The sequence below is a fragment of the Prionailurus bengalensis genome, chromosome E1 (genome assembly GCF_016509475.1).
Source record: "Prionailurus bengalensis isolate Pbe53 chromosome E1, Fcat_Pben_1.1_paternal_pri, whole genome shotgun sequence".
NCBI lineage: Eukaryota > Metazoa > Chordata > Mammalia > Carnivora > Felidae > Prionailurus > Prionailurus bengalensis.
The window spans coordinates 18,684,642-18,703,450 of record NC_057347.1 but is presented as its reverse complement, the minus strand read 5'-3'; the positions used below and the strand labels follow the sequence as shown (position 1 = coordinate 18,703,450).

Below are 18,809 nucleotides of genomic sequence, written 5' to 3'. Positions count from 1 at the left end.
TGTCCCATTCTCACCCCATCTGAGTAGGGGGAGGGGAGAAGTGAGCCCAGGAACCAATGAAGCAAAGGCCAAATCCAAGCTGGGAGCTGGATTTTTCCCACACCCCTCAGCCCCTGGCTAAGTTCCTTTTTTTTTTTTTTTAAGTTTATTTATTTTTTGAGAGTCGAGAGGGGCAGAGAGAGAGAGAGAGAGAGAGAGAACTTCAAGCAGGCTCCGTGCTGCCAGCACAGAGCCCGATGTGGGGCTTGAACCCACAAAGCTGTGAGATCATCCCCTGAGCCAAAACCAAGAGCCAAGTGACTGGGTCCCCCAGGACACCCAAGTTCCTTCCTTATTCTAAGAGAATAAGGCTCAGTCCCTGAAGAAGTCTTCCCCGTGTAAGACACGTGTCCTTCACTCACTGCCACAGCTTTGGCACAGTCCCACCTCACCTGCTTTGTCACCCAGGTGCCAAATTATTATTGGCCAAACTCTCATGAAACAGGCGAGCCCAGAGCAAAACACAGCCGCCTTCTAGAAAGCGGTGCATCCCCGACACACCCGTGTGAGACGTGCCCCGTGAGTCACCGCCCACACCCCATGGGTGATCTTGCTTCCTCGCCCCCATCACAGGTCTTCAGATGGGCACAAAACTCCATGTTCTGCCTCATACCTGGTGGCCATTTCCGAGAGGTGGCGTGGTCAAACCAGCATGTCCCTCTGAGGGGGATTTTTGTCCAGGCTGTGCCACCCACCAGTCCCCAACTCTGTGTGACGGAGTGGCTTTCCCTACAGAACACCCACACTCACGTACAATGTGGTTAAAATAAAATGTATTCCATATAAATATCTCCATCCAGGAGTCATACAGGGACGGCCCGAGCGGCCCTTAAGGCTGGAGGTTGTTTTTTTTAAATACAGAGGCATAAATAACTGTACAGTGGGGAGCTAAATACAGGGTGGCGCGACAGCGCCTCCTGGTGGTCACGTAAAGTGGTGCAATCAGAAGAAGGTTCATCCTTGTCACCCACCAGGTGAGCCCAGCACAGCAGCTTTAGTCTTCAAGGGACCCAGGAAGCCCCAACTCTCCATTATCCGGGAAGGGTGGGCTCAAGGGAGACCAGAGGTTCCACTCGGTCCAGACTGCTAGCCGGCAGCAGGTCAAGTATAGGGTTTGGTGGGGAAGGAGCTGGGGAACTAAGACGTGAGGCTCCGGGCTATGATTTCCTTCCATCTCTCCGGGCCCTGTGACCTCAGATAATCGGGAGTTGGCTCCATCATTAAGTTCTGTGGCAGCGACTTTAACTTGTCCCGTGGGCCGCTGGAACTCTGGGATCGCTGGGCTGCCTTGCTGCCCCATCCTTTTTCACCTCGTAGGGAAATACAGCACCAAAGATGTCTTCATGATAGCGCTTCTGGCTCTTTAAGGGAAAGCAGGCCAGCGTGTCAGCTCTGCTGGTCCAGCCGCCTCCCATTCATCAGGTCCAGGCTAGGACGAGCCCCTGGGGCTCCCCTGGCTTCCTTACCACACATACACTCATGAGCCATCTGCCTTCACAACTGCCATGCTTAGGGCACACTTGAATCCCACTTAGGTTCTACCTCCCATCAGCACCTGCGCTGGTGTGAACCACCCAACCAGCTGTCCCAGCCTGCCTCGTTCTTGTCCCACAAGACGCTCCGGGAAATGTGGGCTCTGAGATAGACACGTTTGGGAAATGCTGCATCCTTTCTCTCCTTGAGGAGTCACGACACACAGCACATTAGCGGCCCTGAGAAGTCTTGTCATAAAGCAACGTGTTGCCTTTGTCTAACTGAGCGGCCAGGCCTTTTAACAGCCCATCTCGCTCTGACCTCCAGTCACCTCTAGGATTCTTTTGAGGTGCAGGACTATTCTGAGCCTGACTCTCCTAGTCCTGATTCCCTTGCCCGTGTCCTTGATCTGCACCCCTGACCCACACACCAGCCACTGTACCTTAAGTTGGAAGAAATAGTCCTCCACCTGCTCCTCGCTCAGGCTCAGCTTGGCGGCCAGCAGGTGCTTCAGGGTTTGGGCCACATCCCGGGCCATACGCACATCCCCACAGACATAAAGGTGGCCTTGCTCCTCATGGAGCACGCGGAGCACCTCGCTGGCCAGCTTCTGCCTCAGGATGTCTTGAACATAGACCTGAAACCAGAGGACGTGGTGGGTCCAGGCGGAGGCAGTGAGGGGACATGCTGGGCTGCAGGGTGAGGACCCGCCCAGCCGGGACCTTGCCTAGGGATCAGGCTCAGGATAAGGAGGTACCCTGGCATCCCGCCCAGCTCTGGCCTGGGCTGGGGCCAGAGAGAGGAATGTTGACCCCTCAGCCCTGCCCTCAAGAAGCTGACAATTCAGTGAGGCTCCTGCATTTACTTTGAATTCACCATGCTTCAGAGAGGCATCTATCAAGCCACTTCCCCTGCCTGGGCTCTGAGGCCCACCTGCCTACACCCCAGTAAAGGGAGCCTCTCAGTGCAGAGTTCACGGAATCCCCATTGTAATTCAGAGCAGGGCACAGAACCCTGGGCTCCCCAGTTATACAGAAACCTAGGAGTCTCTGCTCTCGTTCCTTCCACACAAGATGCCCAGTGACCCTAGCACTGGACACAGAGCACCGTGGCTAGAACAAATTCACAGGGGCTGAGGCAAGGGTCTGTCCCGACTCCCCAGGGCGGCAGAGACCGTCACCGGGGCGTGGTGTTTGGGCATAAAGCCAGCCCAGACCACTTCTTCCCAGGCAGCTGTGTATCTGAAGGGAGCACTTTTAGTCAGCTGGGCACTGGGTCTAACCTACCAGGTGACCTGCTTTGTCCTGAATGTCCCGGGGGCCCTCTCTTCTCCTGACAGAGTGAACATGATAGCTTCACAGCATCGCTTTGATGGTTGTGTAACCGCCTCCCTTTTAGAGCTGAGACGAAGGCTCCAAGAGCAAGGGGCTCCTCGCGGGGAGCCGCGGCACCCACCAGACTGTGCTTTTAATGTCCCACCCACTGCACGGGCAGCTGCCGCATTTACCTTGGGCTGGCCAGGCAGGCGAGAGTAGGCTGTGTGAACCTCATGCAGCACCCCCTTCTGGGCCATCTCCAACATCTCCTCCCGATAGAGGTGGTCCTCATCCGGGCGGCGGCACCCGAACACCAGGGTCATGCGGCTGCCCCGGAGCCCTGTGAGACCCAGCAGGCTCCAGTTACCAGGGTGGCCACCAGAGGGCCCGCGGAGCCCGGCAACCGGCCTGAATTCTCATTTCACGCCCACAGCTATCCTAGCTAGTATTATCCCCACTTTACAGATGAGGAAAATGAGGCCCAGGGCATTCAGATCACTTGTCCACACAGGCTGAGGCAAATGGGAGAAGGGCAAGGAAACGTCTGTGGGCGGTGGCACAACTCTCCAGTCACTGCCGCCCTACTCCTGGAGAGATGCCAGGCCACCTGGTGTCCCCTCCCCACCTGCCCGAAACCCTCTAACTGTACCTTTGTGCTCGGTGTCATGGAGCCGCTGCTGCCAGAAGCTGCGGAAGGGGGCGATGCCTGTGCCAGGCCCAATGAGGATGCAAGGTTGGGAGGGGTCCTCAGGGAGCTGGAAGCCGCCGGCACTAAAGGGGACAGATCAAGAGGCCCAGTCCTCAGACACCCTGAGATGGATGCACACACTGGACAGGGGCTGGGGAACTGGGGGTGCAGCTGGGGGCGGTGGTGTTGTGAGGGTGGAGGAGACAATGAGCTCAAATGTGATTTCCCAAGTCCTGTAGGCTGCCTCATTTCCCCTGCCCTGGCACACCATCTCCTCGCCCTGGCTCCTTTTGAAAAAGGCCTGAAACTCATTGTTCTCTAGATCCCCACCCCGACTGCTGTCATCTCCGTCTCTGCCGGAGATCTGGCTACGTTTCATTGCCAGGGATAGGATGGAGAGGGCCAGGGGGACCCCGATGCCTTCTTCATGGGCCATGGGGCCCAGCATGGTACCTAAGTCCCAGATCATTCCTCTTCAAACCAGAACTCCCAGGGGCCAGTGGTCCCACCAGGGACAGAGTGGAGGGCCTGTTTACCTTCTCACAAAGCAGGGTACTGGGTCTTGGGGCTTCAGGCTGCTGAGCCATGTGCTGCAGACGCCGTGGTGCAAGGGACCTTGGCCACCTGCAAGGACAACACAGACATGACCAACATCATTCCCCACGCCCTAGGGGTGAATTGTCCCAGAGGCTCTTCCCACACCAACGAGCCTCCTGGAAGTGTCCGCTGAGGCACTCTGTGGGCTTTAGTGAGGGGGCAGTTCTCCCGGTCCTGCGGTCTGCCCTCTATGCAGCCAGAGCTGGGGAAAACTGAAACGCACTTAGAGAGTCTGCAAGACTCTCCCCTTTGCCACTGCAGAAAGAGTCTCAGAGAAGGAAAGTGACTTGTACAAGGTCACTCAGGTAGCAGTAAAATGAGGCCACAGCTCAGGTTCCCTGACTCCCACGCCAATGCTCCTTCCGAGAGTTTCTCCAGGGACCCTCCCAGCCCATTACTCAGCTCCGATGATATAGCACAAAGTGGCCCTGCAGGGTGGCCACAGTCACTGCCCCACAGTGTCTTCATGAGGTAAACCCCTTGCTGGTAGGAACCCTGGGTGACAGACAGCCCCCTGAGCATTCTGGTCTGCTGTGATATCTGTCTCCCCAAGCGGCCCCTCCTGGGCCTGTGGAAACCCCTACTTTCTCTGGTTTACATTCCCTTCCCAAAGGCCCAGCATTTAAAGCTATCCCAACCAACTTGAAAAGTCCCTTTTTTCCTCTGGATGGAATCTTGCTCTCACAAGGTGTCCCCACCTCCCCTCTCCCTGCCTGAGGACTGAGACTTGGCCTGTGTAGATGTTCTCGAACAGAGCAGAGTCTCTGCCCAGTGTTTAGAAACCGTGTGACTATGCTTTTTACCTGGCTTTACCAACCCAGGCAATGCTCAGTTACAGGGTACAGTTCACCGAGCACAGAGGCCCAAGTCCAAGTAGACAAGGTTTTGGACCTTCCAGTCTATGTTAGCCCATCCTCTACCCTCTGTCCTCAGAGCACCCTGCGTTTTCCTTCCTAGCTCCTGCATAATGACAACAGTCCATCACTATGAGTCTCTCTTCACTGCCCCCTCTAGACGGGACGCTCCATGAGGGAAGAAGCTACGTGTTGTGTTTCCACATCCACCACCATGCCAAGCATAGATGGATATGAAATAACCATCGCTGGGGGCGCCTGGGTGGCGCAGTCGGTTAAGTGTCCGACTTCAGCCAGGTCACGATCTCGCGGTCCGTGAGTTCGAGCCCCGCGTCAGGCTCTGGGCTGATGGCTCAGAGCCTGGAGCCTGTTTCCAATTCTGTGTCTCCCTCTCTCTTTGCCCCTCCCCCGTTCATGCTCTGTCTCTCTCTGTCCCAAAAATAAAATAAACGTTGAAAAAAAAAAATTAAAAAAAAAAAAAAAAAGAAATAACCATCGCTGAATAAGTGAATGACTGAGTGAACAATCAAGGCATAATCACCCCTGTACCCAGGCTAGACTATCAGGAAATGAAGAATCGCTGGGAAGTATTGGGTGCTTTCTACATTTGATCTCATTAAGTTGTCCCAACAGTAGTAGGGCAGTAGAGTGAAGAAGGGAAGACTCAGCAGTCAGACTGCTTGGGTTCGAACCTCAGTTCTCTATTTGCTAACAGTATGACTCTGTGGCTTAACCTCTCTGTGCCTCAGTTTCCTCACCTGTAAAATGCAAACGGTCCCCATCTCGTACGGTTACCGATAATACATATACAAAAGGGTGAGCTCAGTGCCTGGTTCGTAGTAATCTCTCCCACACACCTCCTATTGCTATTAACACTCTGGGAGGTAGGGGTTTTTGAAAGTTTACTTATTTTGAGAGACAGCGAAAGCATGAGTGGGGGAGAGGCAGAGAGAGAGAGAGAGAAGGAGGGAGAGAGAATCCTAAACAGGCTCCACGCCGGCACCTTAATGTCAGGCTTGAACCCACGAACTGTGAGATCATGACCTGAGCCGAAATCGAGAGCCAGACGCTCAACTGACTGAGCCACCCAGGCTCCCCTGGGGAGTGGGTTTTTAACTGCTGAGGAGACCACAGTTCAGAGATGTTGAACCACTGCCCAGTAAACAGCAGAGCTGGACTGCTCCAAAGCCCCTGCCCAGCCTTACCTCGGGTGCGGTAGGTGAGCACAGCCACAGTGAGGTGGACCTCCGTGGGTGCACAGGCCCTGGAGGAGCTGATGGAGTAGTACCGGGGTTTCAGAATAGGCAGCTGGGAGAGCAGGAAGCCAGCAGACACCCGCAGGGATGGGAACTCCTCCAGTACCTCCAGGAATGTGGGGCTATTGGTGAACTTCCATTTGTTGTACTCTGAGGGCTGAAAGCCAAGGTCAGTGTGAGTGACTTCTGGCACTTGCCCCACCCGGAGGCAGAAGGCTGTCACAATCCAGCATTCATTCATTCACTCATTCACACCCTCAACGAACATTTCCAAGTGCCAGGCGCTGTCCAGGGTGCTGAGACTACCAAGCTGGAGAGAAAATCGTTCCTTCCTGGAAGAACTCAGGTCAGTGAGTAGCATTAACCTGATTTGTGTGCTTAGAACTCCACCGTTGGCTCCCGGTGGGCAGGAGTCAAATTTTTATTGTAATCTAACTGTGGACAGAGCTCTGGAATCATACACACCTGGGTTCAAATCTTGACTGGACGCCCTTACCAGCTGTGGGATCTCGTCCCAATCACTTAACCTTTGTGAAACGAGGATGGCATCATCTATTTCATGGGGATAGCGAGAGACTTAAATGCAAGAACATGTGCCAAGTTAGTACAGTGCAGTGGAGGTGGTGGGAATCAAGATAATTAGCGATAAACATGATGGTGATAATGCCATCCGGTGCCTTTGCAAAGGCATGGGCCTAGAAAGTTGTCAGTGAGTTAATGCATCCTCTCATTAATTTATTAACTCAACTACCCGTTACTGTGTCTGTTTATCCATTCACCCTCACCATCCATCCTCCAGCACTTCCTAAGTTTCAGGCTTATTCCAGGTTTTAGGAATATACAAAGCCAAGACAATAATGGCTCCCCTTTTCTAGCCACTTATCTCATCTCATCTCATCTCATCTCATCTCATCTCATCTTAGGTAGTGTCCTGCAGACACTAAGAAAAATTAAGATCACTCAAGGCAACTGTGTCCTAGTGATGGGATGGAGGGGATACAGACTTCACACCAGCTTTTGACAAGTCTCACTCTGGGAAGCTAGGTAGGATTTCCCCTTGGAGGTTAAACACTAGCTCTGGGCTCTGGTTCCCCTCATCCGCCCTACCCTTCCTTCACCCACCAGCCCCAACCTTCACCTGGCACAGGATCTCCAGCCTCTGCCTCTCTGCCTCTTCTGTGGCCAGCTGTGCCAATTTGCGGAGCAGCAGCTGGGTTGGGGGGGTGGTGATATCCAGGAAGTAGGTGAGGGCCTGGCTGAGCGAGCACGGGGGCAGCCGCTTGTCTCTGACCCAGTAGCTTCCTGGATAGGGAAAGAAGGAGTCAGGATGGCAAAAAAGGCCCCATTTAGGTTTCCTGAAGGGTGATGAGGCCTCTGGGGAAAACACCCTCCACCCTTCAGCTGCAGGGAGAGAAGACACTGAATTTCTGCCTTCAGGAACAGCAAAAGTGCTCACGTGCCCAATTCACATGCAAGGAAGTGGTGCTCAGAGTTACGGCTGCCATGGGAGGCTGACCAACAGCTCTCTAAAGGGTACCCAAGTTAGCACAATCCTGAAAACTTAACTATGCACCAGAGTTCAGTCCCTCTCTGGTTCAGATCTGTACTTTAGCAAAACAACCATAGGTGAACTACAGACTCACAGTAACTAAATTCACCAAAGACTGATGTACACCCCTAAGGCCAGTTATGCATTTACAGAAAAGCCCATGACTTCAGTCCCCTGGGGCTATACCAAGAGGTACTGGGTGAGCAGCAAATCAAAGTAAAGTGGCAAGTCCCAAGGAGTCCCAAGAGGCAGTATGCAGGGCCGTCATAGTGTGGACCCTGGAGCCAGTACACCTGGGTTCAAACTCTGGCTCCCCACTTACTAGCGAGGTGACTGAACACAACCTTGGGTTCTGTCCCTATAGAACGAGTGCAATAACAAAACCTGTCTCGCTGGATTTGTATGACCATTGAATGGTATAGTGTACGTGTAATAGTATGGTGTTAGGCACATACATATTCAATAAATATTAGGTAAAAATATTCGTACTATGTTATTTCATCTGGACCCAAGGCCTGAAGAACTACACATCTGTCTTCCTGCGTCACAAGACATTCTCCTGGACGGTGGGGGACAACGCCACCCTTTGCTTCTCTGACCCTCCTTTTCCTATTGTGGCCACTCTCTTTAGGGGCACACATTCTTTGGAGGTCTGACTGTCACTCAGGCCAGAGGGCCATTCCTATGGGCTAGGAGGCTTGCAAGTGTTGATTTCATTAGTTTATCTCTCCTAGTGCCTGTCCCCCACCCCGTGCTGTGCTGACCACACAGACTGGGCCTCACCCTAGCAGGGGAAGGGGGTGCTCCCGACCCTCCCTAGGACAGCGTCCTCTCCCAGGTGAGGATGACCAGGAGGAGACTCACTCTCCCTGCCACCCACAGTCTGCCGCTGCCCGTCATCCGAGTAAGGTGGGGATAAGTGAGGCCTTCGATGGGTAAGCAGAATGCCATGAACATGCAAGGAGGTTATGAACTTTGGGATCCAGGGACACTCCCAGGGCACATTAAACTCCTTCTCTGAGCTCTGGACAGATGTTCACAGCCTTTAGGGAATGGACATCCCTCTGCTTCTACATTTATTCGGTGCCAGGAACTGTGGTGAAGGGGGCATTTGCACCTAATCATCTGGTCTTACTACAACCTTACAAGGACAGCTCCTTTGTCTTCATTTTAGAGACAAGAAATAAAGCCTCGAGAGGTTAACTCCTATGCCCAAGGTCACATAGCTAGGAAGTGATGGATCAGGGACTTGAACCTTCAAAGCGCAGCATTTTACGCTGTTCCCACACTTCTCCATTACGTCATCAGGCAAACTGCACACACATGTCTATTGTGGGGACTGAAGAGACAGGGCATGTAAAATGCTGGCATCTAGTAATTACCCAACAAATGCCAGCTGCTACTGTTATGATGAGGATGAGGATGAGGATGATGACGGTGATGAATATTCTTGCCTATCTGCCTCCTGTACTCGGTAGTGAGCTTTCTCAATGCAGACACTGAGCCTCATTCATTTTTGTAGCCCAGGGCCTGCCTGGTATATAGATGTGACCGGTTGAAATCTCAATGGAAAAATAAATGAATCCATCAATGAACAAAAAAAGTGGCTGGGTGAGCAAAAGAACGAAGGGAAAAAGACTCCCCAGTCTCTGGGGTTGGACAGATAGTCCCAAAGAAGCGTCCCTTCCATTGGCAAAGCTGCACGAGTATGGGCTTGGGCGGCCCACCCACTCAGCAGGGAGGACAGGGCTAACTGCCCACAGCGCGGGCGTGGGACCAGCCCACCAGCAGAGTCAGGGAGGTTGCTGGGGGGGTGCAGGGGCCACCGTGCAAGTGCTCACCACTCTCGCTGAGGGTCTCCAGGCGCACCGGTTGATGGGGCGCAGGGCCGTCCACCACTCGCTCCAAGATGCCTTTTACCAGAGCCAGCTGGTTGCCTGGGAAAACCCCGAGGTGCTCTCCAGGCAGATAGCTCAGCCGGTGGCTGTCCTCACAGGAGAGCTCCACCAGGAGGGTGGTGCGGCTGGAAAAGGGAAAGAGAAGCCTCTGGTGACGCCACCAGGATTTCCTCCAGAGGTCCTGATGGCCCGGCCAGCTTCCCTAGGAAATGTGCCCTTCTTTCATTTTCCTGCCCAGTTCCATGAGCATGGGTCACCCACAGCCCCTGAGGCTGGGGTGCTCAGGAGGGCCTGGGGCTTCTCTGTGGGGAGAGGGTGGGCTGCACCCTCCCCACATGACAGTCCTGAGCCACACAGGCTTGACCACACCCTCTGCCTAAAGAATGCATCCCCTTGGGAGATAGTCAGCATTAGGAAAAAAACCCTTCTTGTCCCCAGCACAAATCTGGTTCTTATCGGAACAAAGCCTGGTTTTCCTAATGAATGGGGAGGGGGAGGGAGGACAGCACAGACAACCTACAGGGAATCCAGAATACTCGTTTCTCCTGGCAGGGAAATGTCCTTCCCTGCCAAAAGTTTTCCTGAAAGTTCTTAAGAAAGAGCCAAATGGTTTGAGTTTCTCTTGCCCTCCACCTTTGGTGAAAGGGTTTAGTGACAAAGGACAGGTTGGTAGAGCAGGTGCCTAGTTGTCAAGCTGGGAAACTGGCCCATGGTTAACGGATACCAGACCTAGAGGTGATGGAGGTCACAGGCGTTACCGGTCAAGCTGGTCCTGACAAAGTCATCGTTGCTATTGCCAGTGGACACTTCTCTCCTTTCAAAGACTGACTTGCTCTGGTCGTCCCTTCATTAAATTAAATTTGTGGGTCATCACTCAGGCAGGCCTGCAGTCTCCCTTACCTGGATTTCGCACTCTGGAGATTCCGCTGTGATTTGAGCCTCATGGTGAACACTTTCTTGGCGTGCATACTGCCGAGGGCTGTGGGGGACAGAGAGGAAAAAATGGCAAAGTGTCTCTTAAGTGTTGGTGGGGGCAGCCTCCATGTATTTGAGTCAGTTATCCCTGGACACTACCCTTGGGGTGTCCCGCTGTGACGGCAGGGGGGTTTTCTGTCCTTTCTTTTTCCCTGCTGTTTCTGAATCACAAATAAAGACCCTTGGTTTGACAGAGGGTAGCTGTGCTGCTAAGCGCTGGGAAATGCATGAGGTGCCCAAAGGTGGGGATTTCTAGGCCCTCCCCATAGCCTGGTATCTGCAGGAGAGCATAGCTGAAGCCAGGGGTGTCCTAAACATGCAGGAACCTACAGGGCTACTGTACTCATGGTACAAGAAAAGAGGAATCACGGAGGCACAGCGTCAAGAAGGCACCATCAAGAGTTCACGGACAGCAGCCTGGGACTGCTTCTACAAGATGTGGTTTATAATACTTGGCGGCTGTCAGAACTGGACGGCTGGGGCTCAAATCCCAGCCTGGCCACATGCTAGCAACTTGCTTCACCTCCCCAAACTTCAGTGTCTTTGTGCCCGTCGTATTTTGTTTTTTAAGTCACCTCCACACCTAACATGGGGCTCGAACTCACAACCCAGAGATCAAGCATCAGATGCCCTACCAACTGAGCCAGCCAGGAGCCCTGGTCTTTGTGCCCTTCTTACAAGATGAGTGTCAGGGTCACTGAGAGTGGCATGGGTGAGAAGCCCAGCACAGTGCCTGGCACACAGGAGGCCCTCAGTTGGCGCTGGCTCCCCTTTCTGTCACCCTCCCAGGGCTTCCTCCTGGAATAGGCTTCCTCAGAGATGAAGCAAGCTCTCCAGTCCTGCACCCCAGCAGGCTCTCGGCTGCAACAAGAGGGAGAGGCCTGGAATCCCTAGGCCAGCTGCCTCCGCTCAGAGGGTCCTAGTGGTCTCCTCGAGCACAGACTCCAGCGTCAGAGACCGCCATCCCAGCAGGAAGGGCCGCAAGCCCAGAAGGTACCTTTGTTGAGGTCCAGAGGCTGTGAGTCCCGCACGAGCCTGTAGTGGTGCGGGTCCCAGGTCACATTGGAGGTGTAGAGCTTGGGGATCTGAACGCGGTGCTTGCCTCGCACATCGAACGTCTCACAGGCTGCCTGGAAGAAGATGGGGCAGACCATCATCATGGTCCTCCTCTTCGACATCGTCACCACCATCGGGGCCACCATTTTGTAGGTCCTTACAGATCAGTTAGGTGCTTCCAATAATTACTAAGTACATGGATCTGACTGGGCTGCTGTGTGTACTCGAAGAGGCAGCCAGGCTTGGCACGTCGTTGCTGTTGTTTTCATATTATCCTCATGCCCACACCATGAGATTTGATTACCCCCATGTTTCTTGTGTGGGGTCACGTGGAGGCGGCGTGGGCCTGGGAACCAGGTGCTCTAAGTGCCACCGCTGGGTGAAACACTGTTCAAATGTGGAGTTCTCTAAAATCGGGGCGGGGGGGGGGGGTTCAGCCACAGGCAGCAAAGCCCTACTGAGATTCTGACACAGGTCCAGAGGACTCAACCACATGGTCCCTGTCCCCAGGCTCTCTGTGGCTGGGAGACTGAAACAAGACAAAGTCGTCAAGAGGTGACCTGAATAATTAGAGGGGGAAAGATCTTAAACCAAAGCTCCCTAAGGGCAGGGGGGTGTCTCAGCCATCTTCCCCCATCTGGGGGCACATGCTTAAAGTGGAGTTCTGAGGGGTAGAGGGAAAGCAGCAGTGACCTGAGCCTTCAGGCCACACCTAAGACCGTGCCTGCAAGACCAGGCAGGAGTCACGCCATCCAGGATGGCTGGCGTGAGGTGTCCTGGACATGAGGTTGGGCTGTGGTATCCCTGTCCAGGCCGGGGGGCAGCTCCAGCTAAGAACTGACCTTGAAGGTTTGCACGGCCCAGCTGCGGAAGGCTTCCTCCTGTCCACTGAGCTCGTCCCCTTCCCCTGTTGGGGCAAGCTGAGAGGCCCCCAGATGGGACAGCTTCTGGTCGATGTCATGAGCAAAGGCACAGAACTGAGGGTACATGCTGGAGCCGAGGCCGAACACGGCATACCTGCCCGAGGAGGACACACATGTGGAGACTGGGGTGAGCCCAGCCACGCAAGCATCACGTAGCATTAGTGGCCCCATAAGGCCAGCCTCAGACACTCCCCCCGCAGCTGGGCACAGGACCAGCCAGCGCACGCCCCCTTCTGGTCCTCCCTAGCTCCCAAGCCTTGTTACCAACTCCTGTGACCAATCCCACGCTTGAGGGACCTATGAGAGGCAGACCTATGAGAGGGACTTGGTTTCCCTGACTTGACCCTCAACATATGCTGAGGACAAGGATCTCTCTGTGCCTGGATATCTTGGAGAAGACCCCCTTATACACAACCAGTTTCCTCCCTGGCACCCAGACTCTAGGTTCATAAGGTAGGGCTTGGACAAGTGGGTGAAAGCCTTAGGGCTTGGACAAGTGGGTGGGGAAAGCCTTACCTGAACTTGTTGGTAAGCTCTTTCAGCATGAAGAGGGATTTTTTCAGTTTCTAGAAAGAGAAAGAACCACAGACTTCTCAGGATGAGATTAGTATAAGTACTGGCCACATCTGGCCACATGTGGTTCAAGATCCACAAACGGAAGTGTGGAGCCAGCTGGCTGGGGCTCAGGGACAAGTTCAGTCTTAGCAACTCATGTGGGCTTGATCCTTGGTGGGGGACCTAGAACAGCCCAGCCCCATCCAGCTCTGGTAGAGGAGGACCTCCCTTACAGCACGGCATCTCCAGAGGGTCTCCTCATGCGGCACGAGCCTCTCTTCCTTTTTGGAACCTGGTAATAATGACAACCGGCCCCATACTCTCTAAGATTACCCTGATTTCCAAGGGACTGAAGATTATTTTAGGCAGAATGTGACCCAGCAGCAATGGCGTCAAATCACATGGTAAGAAAGTACTCTTTTCTGTAAATTTAAAAAAATTATTCCTGTTTCAGTTACTATTCTTATCTTTATGAAAACCAGGGAGTGTCTTCGCTTGGGGCTATGGGAGCCCGAAGACCTCTAATCTTTGCCTACTACTCATTTTAAAAAATAAAGCAAGCCACGGTCAGGCAACAGTACCCAGTTAAAGTTCAAGAACTTTGTTTGGCTTTCATTGGGTTTACTTTTTGTTGGCCTTTCATTCGTGGGAGTGATATAAAGTTTCCTTTAAACATGAATTTTTGAGGGGCGTCAGGGTGGCCCAATAGGTTAGGCGTCTGATTTCAGCTCAGGTCACAATCTCACGGTTCATGAGTTTAAGCCCCGCAGTGGGCTCTGTGCTGACCGCTCAGAGCTTGGAGCCCGCTTCAGATTCTGTACATATGTCTGTCTCTCTCTCTGAGCCTCCCCTGTGTTCTCTCTCTCTCTCTCAAAAATAAGTAAATAAACATTTTAAAAAATTAGCATGAATTTTTGAGTTTAAAAAGGTGGGTCAATTTACTTAAAAGTATAGATCATGTCACAGGAAAGGCGTCACATACATATGGTGACAATTATAAAGGAGGCAGGCAAATGGCTGGCACTCGGGCAGCCCACAGGGATCCAAGCGCTCACTTCCAAGCGCCCTCCTTAGGACATGCTGAATCTCCCACATCCTTTCCCTGTCCCTCTCGGACCCTACCCCGCCCCCCCGCTCCAGACCACCGGGACCTGGGCCACCCACCTCTCCGTTGCCGGGGGAGTCTCCGTTCCCAAACGTGCTGGTCACCACCAGTAGTAGCTGCTCTTCCTCCAGGTTGCTCAGCCCGTACTCGTCCATGCAGAGAATCTGCGCGGCACCAAGGGTGGACATGAGCCCTCGGTTCCCGGGCTGCGGCCTTCCGCACCGTCCCCGGAAGCCCTGTGCCTCCCTTCCCCCCTCCCAGGAGCCCCCTGCGTCACCTGTCCCCCTACCCCTCCCACGCCCAGCACAGGCGTGGCACAGAGGAGGGGAATGCTTCACGAATGGCCATCGAATAAACCTGCACGAACACATCACTCCCCATCCTCCTCCCCCGCTCAAGCCCCACGGCCAACACTTCAGTGAATCTCAGGTGAAATGTGTCACAGCCTCGCTGTTCTACCCGGGGCCCAGCCCACCTGACGCAGGAGGCTTCCAATGAAGGATGAACTCCAACACTGAGGGAATGAGGGAGTCCCCCTGTGGGGTTGTTTCATTCGTCTGCATCTTATTCATCCTTTGCCCCTCGCCTTGAGCACTACAGCCCGTAGTGAAGGTGTTGAGTGACTAAAGTTCATCTACAGCAGCTCGTGGATTTTGACACTTGCATTAGGAAAGTGTTTCTCAAACTGTGTTCCCTGGAACACCATGAAAATTCTATTTGCTGTGTAAGTTTGGGAGCCCTTGGACACCAATCTGTCCTATCACAGATTTGCAATGTGCATCAGCACCCCCAAGGCTCTGGGACATTCAGGAGCGGGTAACCGTTTTAACTTTTACCAACTTGTCTGCACACAGGCAGAGAAGGAGGCATGCGTCCCTCTGAGTTGCCCACCTTGGGGTTGAAGGCACAGCTGAACAAGGCCCCTAGGTCCCGGGCCAGTGTTTCTGACTTTCCTGTCTCCGTCGCAAAGAGGATTGTGGCTCTCACTCGGGACGCCATGGTCTTGCACATCAGCATGGAGGCGAAGAGCACAGCTCTGTGTAGACAGACAGACACTGTGCTGACTCACCCTTCCAGAGGAACGCACGGGTCATAGAGAATGGAAGAGGGACAGTGTCTAAAGGGTGGCAGTTTGTGGGAAAAGAACTCATGTTTCTTACCAGGTATTGACCTTGACTCACGGCCCTTCTCCTCCCCTCACCCACTCAACCCATGACTCAGCCCTGTGGGAAAACAGAGGACAGGGAAGGTTGGGCCGATGGTGGCAGGCGGTCCCCACTAGCGTCTGGACCTCTGCGAGCCCAACTCCACAAAGACCATCGTTTCTCTTTGTTCCCCACCCTTCAAGGCCTAGAAGGGCAGGCTGGCTAGAAGAAAGGGCTGCAGGTGAGACGTCAGCGCTGGCCGCTCCCACTTACTGAACCAAGACTTTGAACGGAATCTTTCTTCTCCGGGGTCTCCGCTTCTCATCCTGCCAGATGTGGGTTTTCCAGGCCTCCACCTGCAGAAAAGAAGGCACCTGTGAGGGCAAGGTGGGCCCTGGCTCGGCCGGGGCTTGGGGATGCGAGGGAGCCAGAGGACCCTTTGTGCACTTTGTGAGGCGGGGGTCCCTGGGTGCCCCGGCAGGGAGGGCTGGGGCTCTGTCTCCCTCAGAGTTGCGGCTCCAGGGTCCAGCTTGGAATTTGCACATACCGGGTGGCCAGTTGATTTTATTCTCCATTAGTGTCCCCCCAAGAGGAAGAGGCCCCACTTCTCTTTCGTTTTTAGTGCCACTAGGCAGACCATGTGATGTATAGTCCAAACCGGACAGCTTTGAGTGAAATAAGGCACTATGACGACAGGCACACGCTGTCCCCGGCAGTCAGTCCCCCTACCTGGCATCTTAAAGTAAGGAGGCTCCTCCCCGAATCTAGCCGAAGCCCTTTATGACAAAAAGTGAACGGGTTTCTTTTTTTTTTTCTTTTTTTTTTTTAAATTTTTTTTTTCAACGTTTATTTATTTTTGGGACAGAGAGAGACAGAGCATGAACGGGGGAGGGGCAGAGAGAGAGGGAGACACAGAATCGGGAACAGGCTCCAGGCTCTGAGCCATCAGCCCAGAGCCTGATGCAGGGCTCGAACTCCCGGACCGCGAGATCGTGACCTGGCTGAAGTCGGACGCTTAACCGACTGCGCCACCCAGGCGCCCCAAAGTGAACGGGTTTCAATAGGGGATGGTTATGGAGTGCATTCTGGGCTGGGCAGAGACCAGCTCACGGGAGCCACACAATGAGAACATCAGGGCTCCCATGGGTGAAATGACCCACCCACAATCATGCCGCTAGGAAGTGGCAGAGTTGCCCACAGGTGTGTCTGACCCTCGAGCCAAACTCTTCACCCTTATGGGATGTGACTGGTTGATGTGGGGGCAATGGTGGTCACCCTCAAGCTTAAGCCCCATCAGAGCACTGGACCCCTGAAGGTGAAATAAAAGGTCTTTCCTTAAGTCCCACTCTCTGCGGAAATGGACGATTGCTGTTCAGCATCCTGACAAGCATTACAAATAGGTCCCTGTGTCCCTGCCCCTGCCCCGTGTGTCCTGCATGAGTGAGCGTGAACGTGCATGCATACGTGTACACACACGCACCTGCACGCACATACACGAGCACGTGCATGCACACGCATGCACACCTACACACACACACACACATTCTCCACCCCTGAGCTCCCAAGACAGAGGGGGGAGGAAGGCCCTCCCTCACCTGGTAGTAGAAGAAAGGGGACAGGACATAGTTTAACATCTCCTGGTGGAACACGGGAGTGATGCTGCCAGAAATCGGGGGCACCAGCCAAATCCAGTCGGCAGGACAGCCCCCTCGGGACCGGTACTCATTCTGCATGTACTTCATGAAGGACTCCGCAGCCGAGTGGTGGTCCATGATGGTCACGTTTTGCTTCTGAAGTAGGAGGAGGCAAAGAGGGAGGGTTGAGGCAAGGGAAGGGGGACTCAGGAGCACGGTCTGTCAGCGGGGCTCCCAAGGTCAGTAAAATGTGACAACAGTTCCTGCTGGCCACCTCCTCGCTGCTGAAAGTAAATACCCAAATGGAAGGCACTTTCAGAGCCTCCAAAGGAGCCCCAGAAATCACCATAGTCATAGTCGGCCCAGAGGTCACATGGTGGGCCCCCCCTTGGCCATCTAGGGACAGAGTCAGCTTCTCAGGCCACGCCTACAAGTCTCCCCAAACTCCCCACAAATGGCTCCCTCTGGATGTGGACAAATCCAACCATAGTGTCTTTTTGCCACTTGTTAGTACTGAGGGTTCCAGGAGTCACTTCCCTGAGGATGGGGCTCTCTCAGCCAAGAAGGAACTAGACATCTCTGAAGAGAACTAAGTGTTGGGGAAACGGCAGCATATGGAAGACAGGTCAGCACAATGTGCCACATCCTGAAGTTAGAAGCCAAGGGGTCTGAGCCTTCCTGGAATGATCCAACAAAAGCAGCCACACCCCTCAATGTCTGGGGCAACTCAGTCAGGAGACATTTGTTTAATGTCATGATTCAAACTTTGGCCTCTTATTAGCCATGTGACCTTGAGCTATTAGTTCCTGAACTTCACTAAGCCTCAGTTTCCTCAAATGTAAAAGGGGGTTGATAAAAGTTTCTACATTGTAATGTTGCTGAAAGGAGGCAATAAGTTAACACAAGTAGGGGCACTTGGGTGGCTCAGTTGGTTGAGCCTGACTCTTGATTTCAGCTCAGGTCATGACCCCAGGTCGTGCAATCGAGCCCTGCATTGGGCTGCAAGCTGAGTGTGGAGCCTGCTTAAGATTCTCTCCCTCCCTCCCTCTCTCTCTCTCCCCCTCTGCTCCTCTCCCCTGCTCACACTCTAAGTAAATAAATATAAATAAACAAATAAATAATTTAAAAACTCTAAAAAAAAGTTAACATAAGTAAAGCACAGAATGTGTGCAATAAATGTTAGCTGCTATTATTATTTCTATCTATCTTTATCTATTAATGCCAGGCACTGCATAAAGCACTGGCATTACAGAGGTGAAAACGTGGCCCCTTTTCTGCATTAGATTATGCTCTAAGGAGGGGAGGCCATTTTCATGTGGTCTGATACAAGGTACAAGGGAGGTGAAGACAGGTGCTGCTGGAGGGCAGAGCGGGGTAGCCCAGACAGAGGCCTGGAGGAGAAATAGGGGACTCCAGAGACTGCATCTAAGAGTAGGCAAGTCTTGAGAGACAGGCACAAGTTAGGCGATGGATGGGCATTCCTGGAGGAGGACACTGCCTGAGTCAAGGCCAGAAGCACAAGAGGAAGGAGCCTCCTGATGGAGGACGCAACAGGCCTTCTAAAATCTTACCCATGTACAAGCAGCTCCTGGGTGCCAGGCCACTTTTGAGCTGAGAAGCTGACAACGATAATAATAAATAACAGCAACAATAAAACAAATACTTACTGAGTGTTCACTATGGGCCAGGCAGCACAGCTAAATGTTTTGCATGCATTTTCATTTAATTCTCACAATAACCCAGTGA

General features: G+C 53.3%; 1 protein-coding gene across 1 annotated transcript in view; it reads right to left on the bottom strand.

Annotated features, from left to right (window-relative positions):
• Positions 1-800: 800 nt before the first annotated feature.
• Positions 801-18,809, bottom strand: part of NOS2 (nitric oxide synthase 2) — a 33,298-nt gene continuing 15,289 nt past the window's right edge. Inside the window, 20 exon segments of the mRNA XM_043583616.1 lie at positions 801-844; positions 847-919; positions 921-1,034; positions 1,036-1,155; positions 1,158-1,400; positions 1,955-2,149; positions 3,020-3,168; positions 3,478-3,599; positions 4,053-4,140; positions 6,173-6,380; positions 7,362-7,525; positions 9,614-9,795; positions 10,571-10,649; positions 11,643-11,775; positions 12,544-12,718; positions 13,141-13,190; positions 14,344-14,448; positions 15,176-15,320; positions 15,703-15,785; positions 17,025-17,219. Coding sequence (XP_043439551.1) covers positions 801-844; positions 847-919; positions 921-1,034; positions 1,036-1,155; positions 1,158-1,400; positions 1,955-2,149; positions 3,020-3,168; positions 3,478-3,599; positions 4,053-4,140; positions 6,173-6,380; positions 7,362-7,525; positions 9,614-9,795; positions 10,571-10,649; positions 11,643-11,775; positions 12,544-12,718; positions 13,141-13,190; positions 14,344-14,448; positions 15,176-15,320; positions 15,703-15,785; positions 17,025-17,219 — 2,667 coding nt within the window.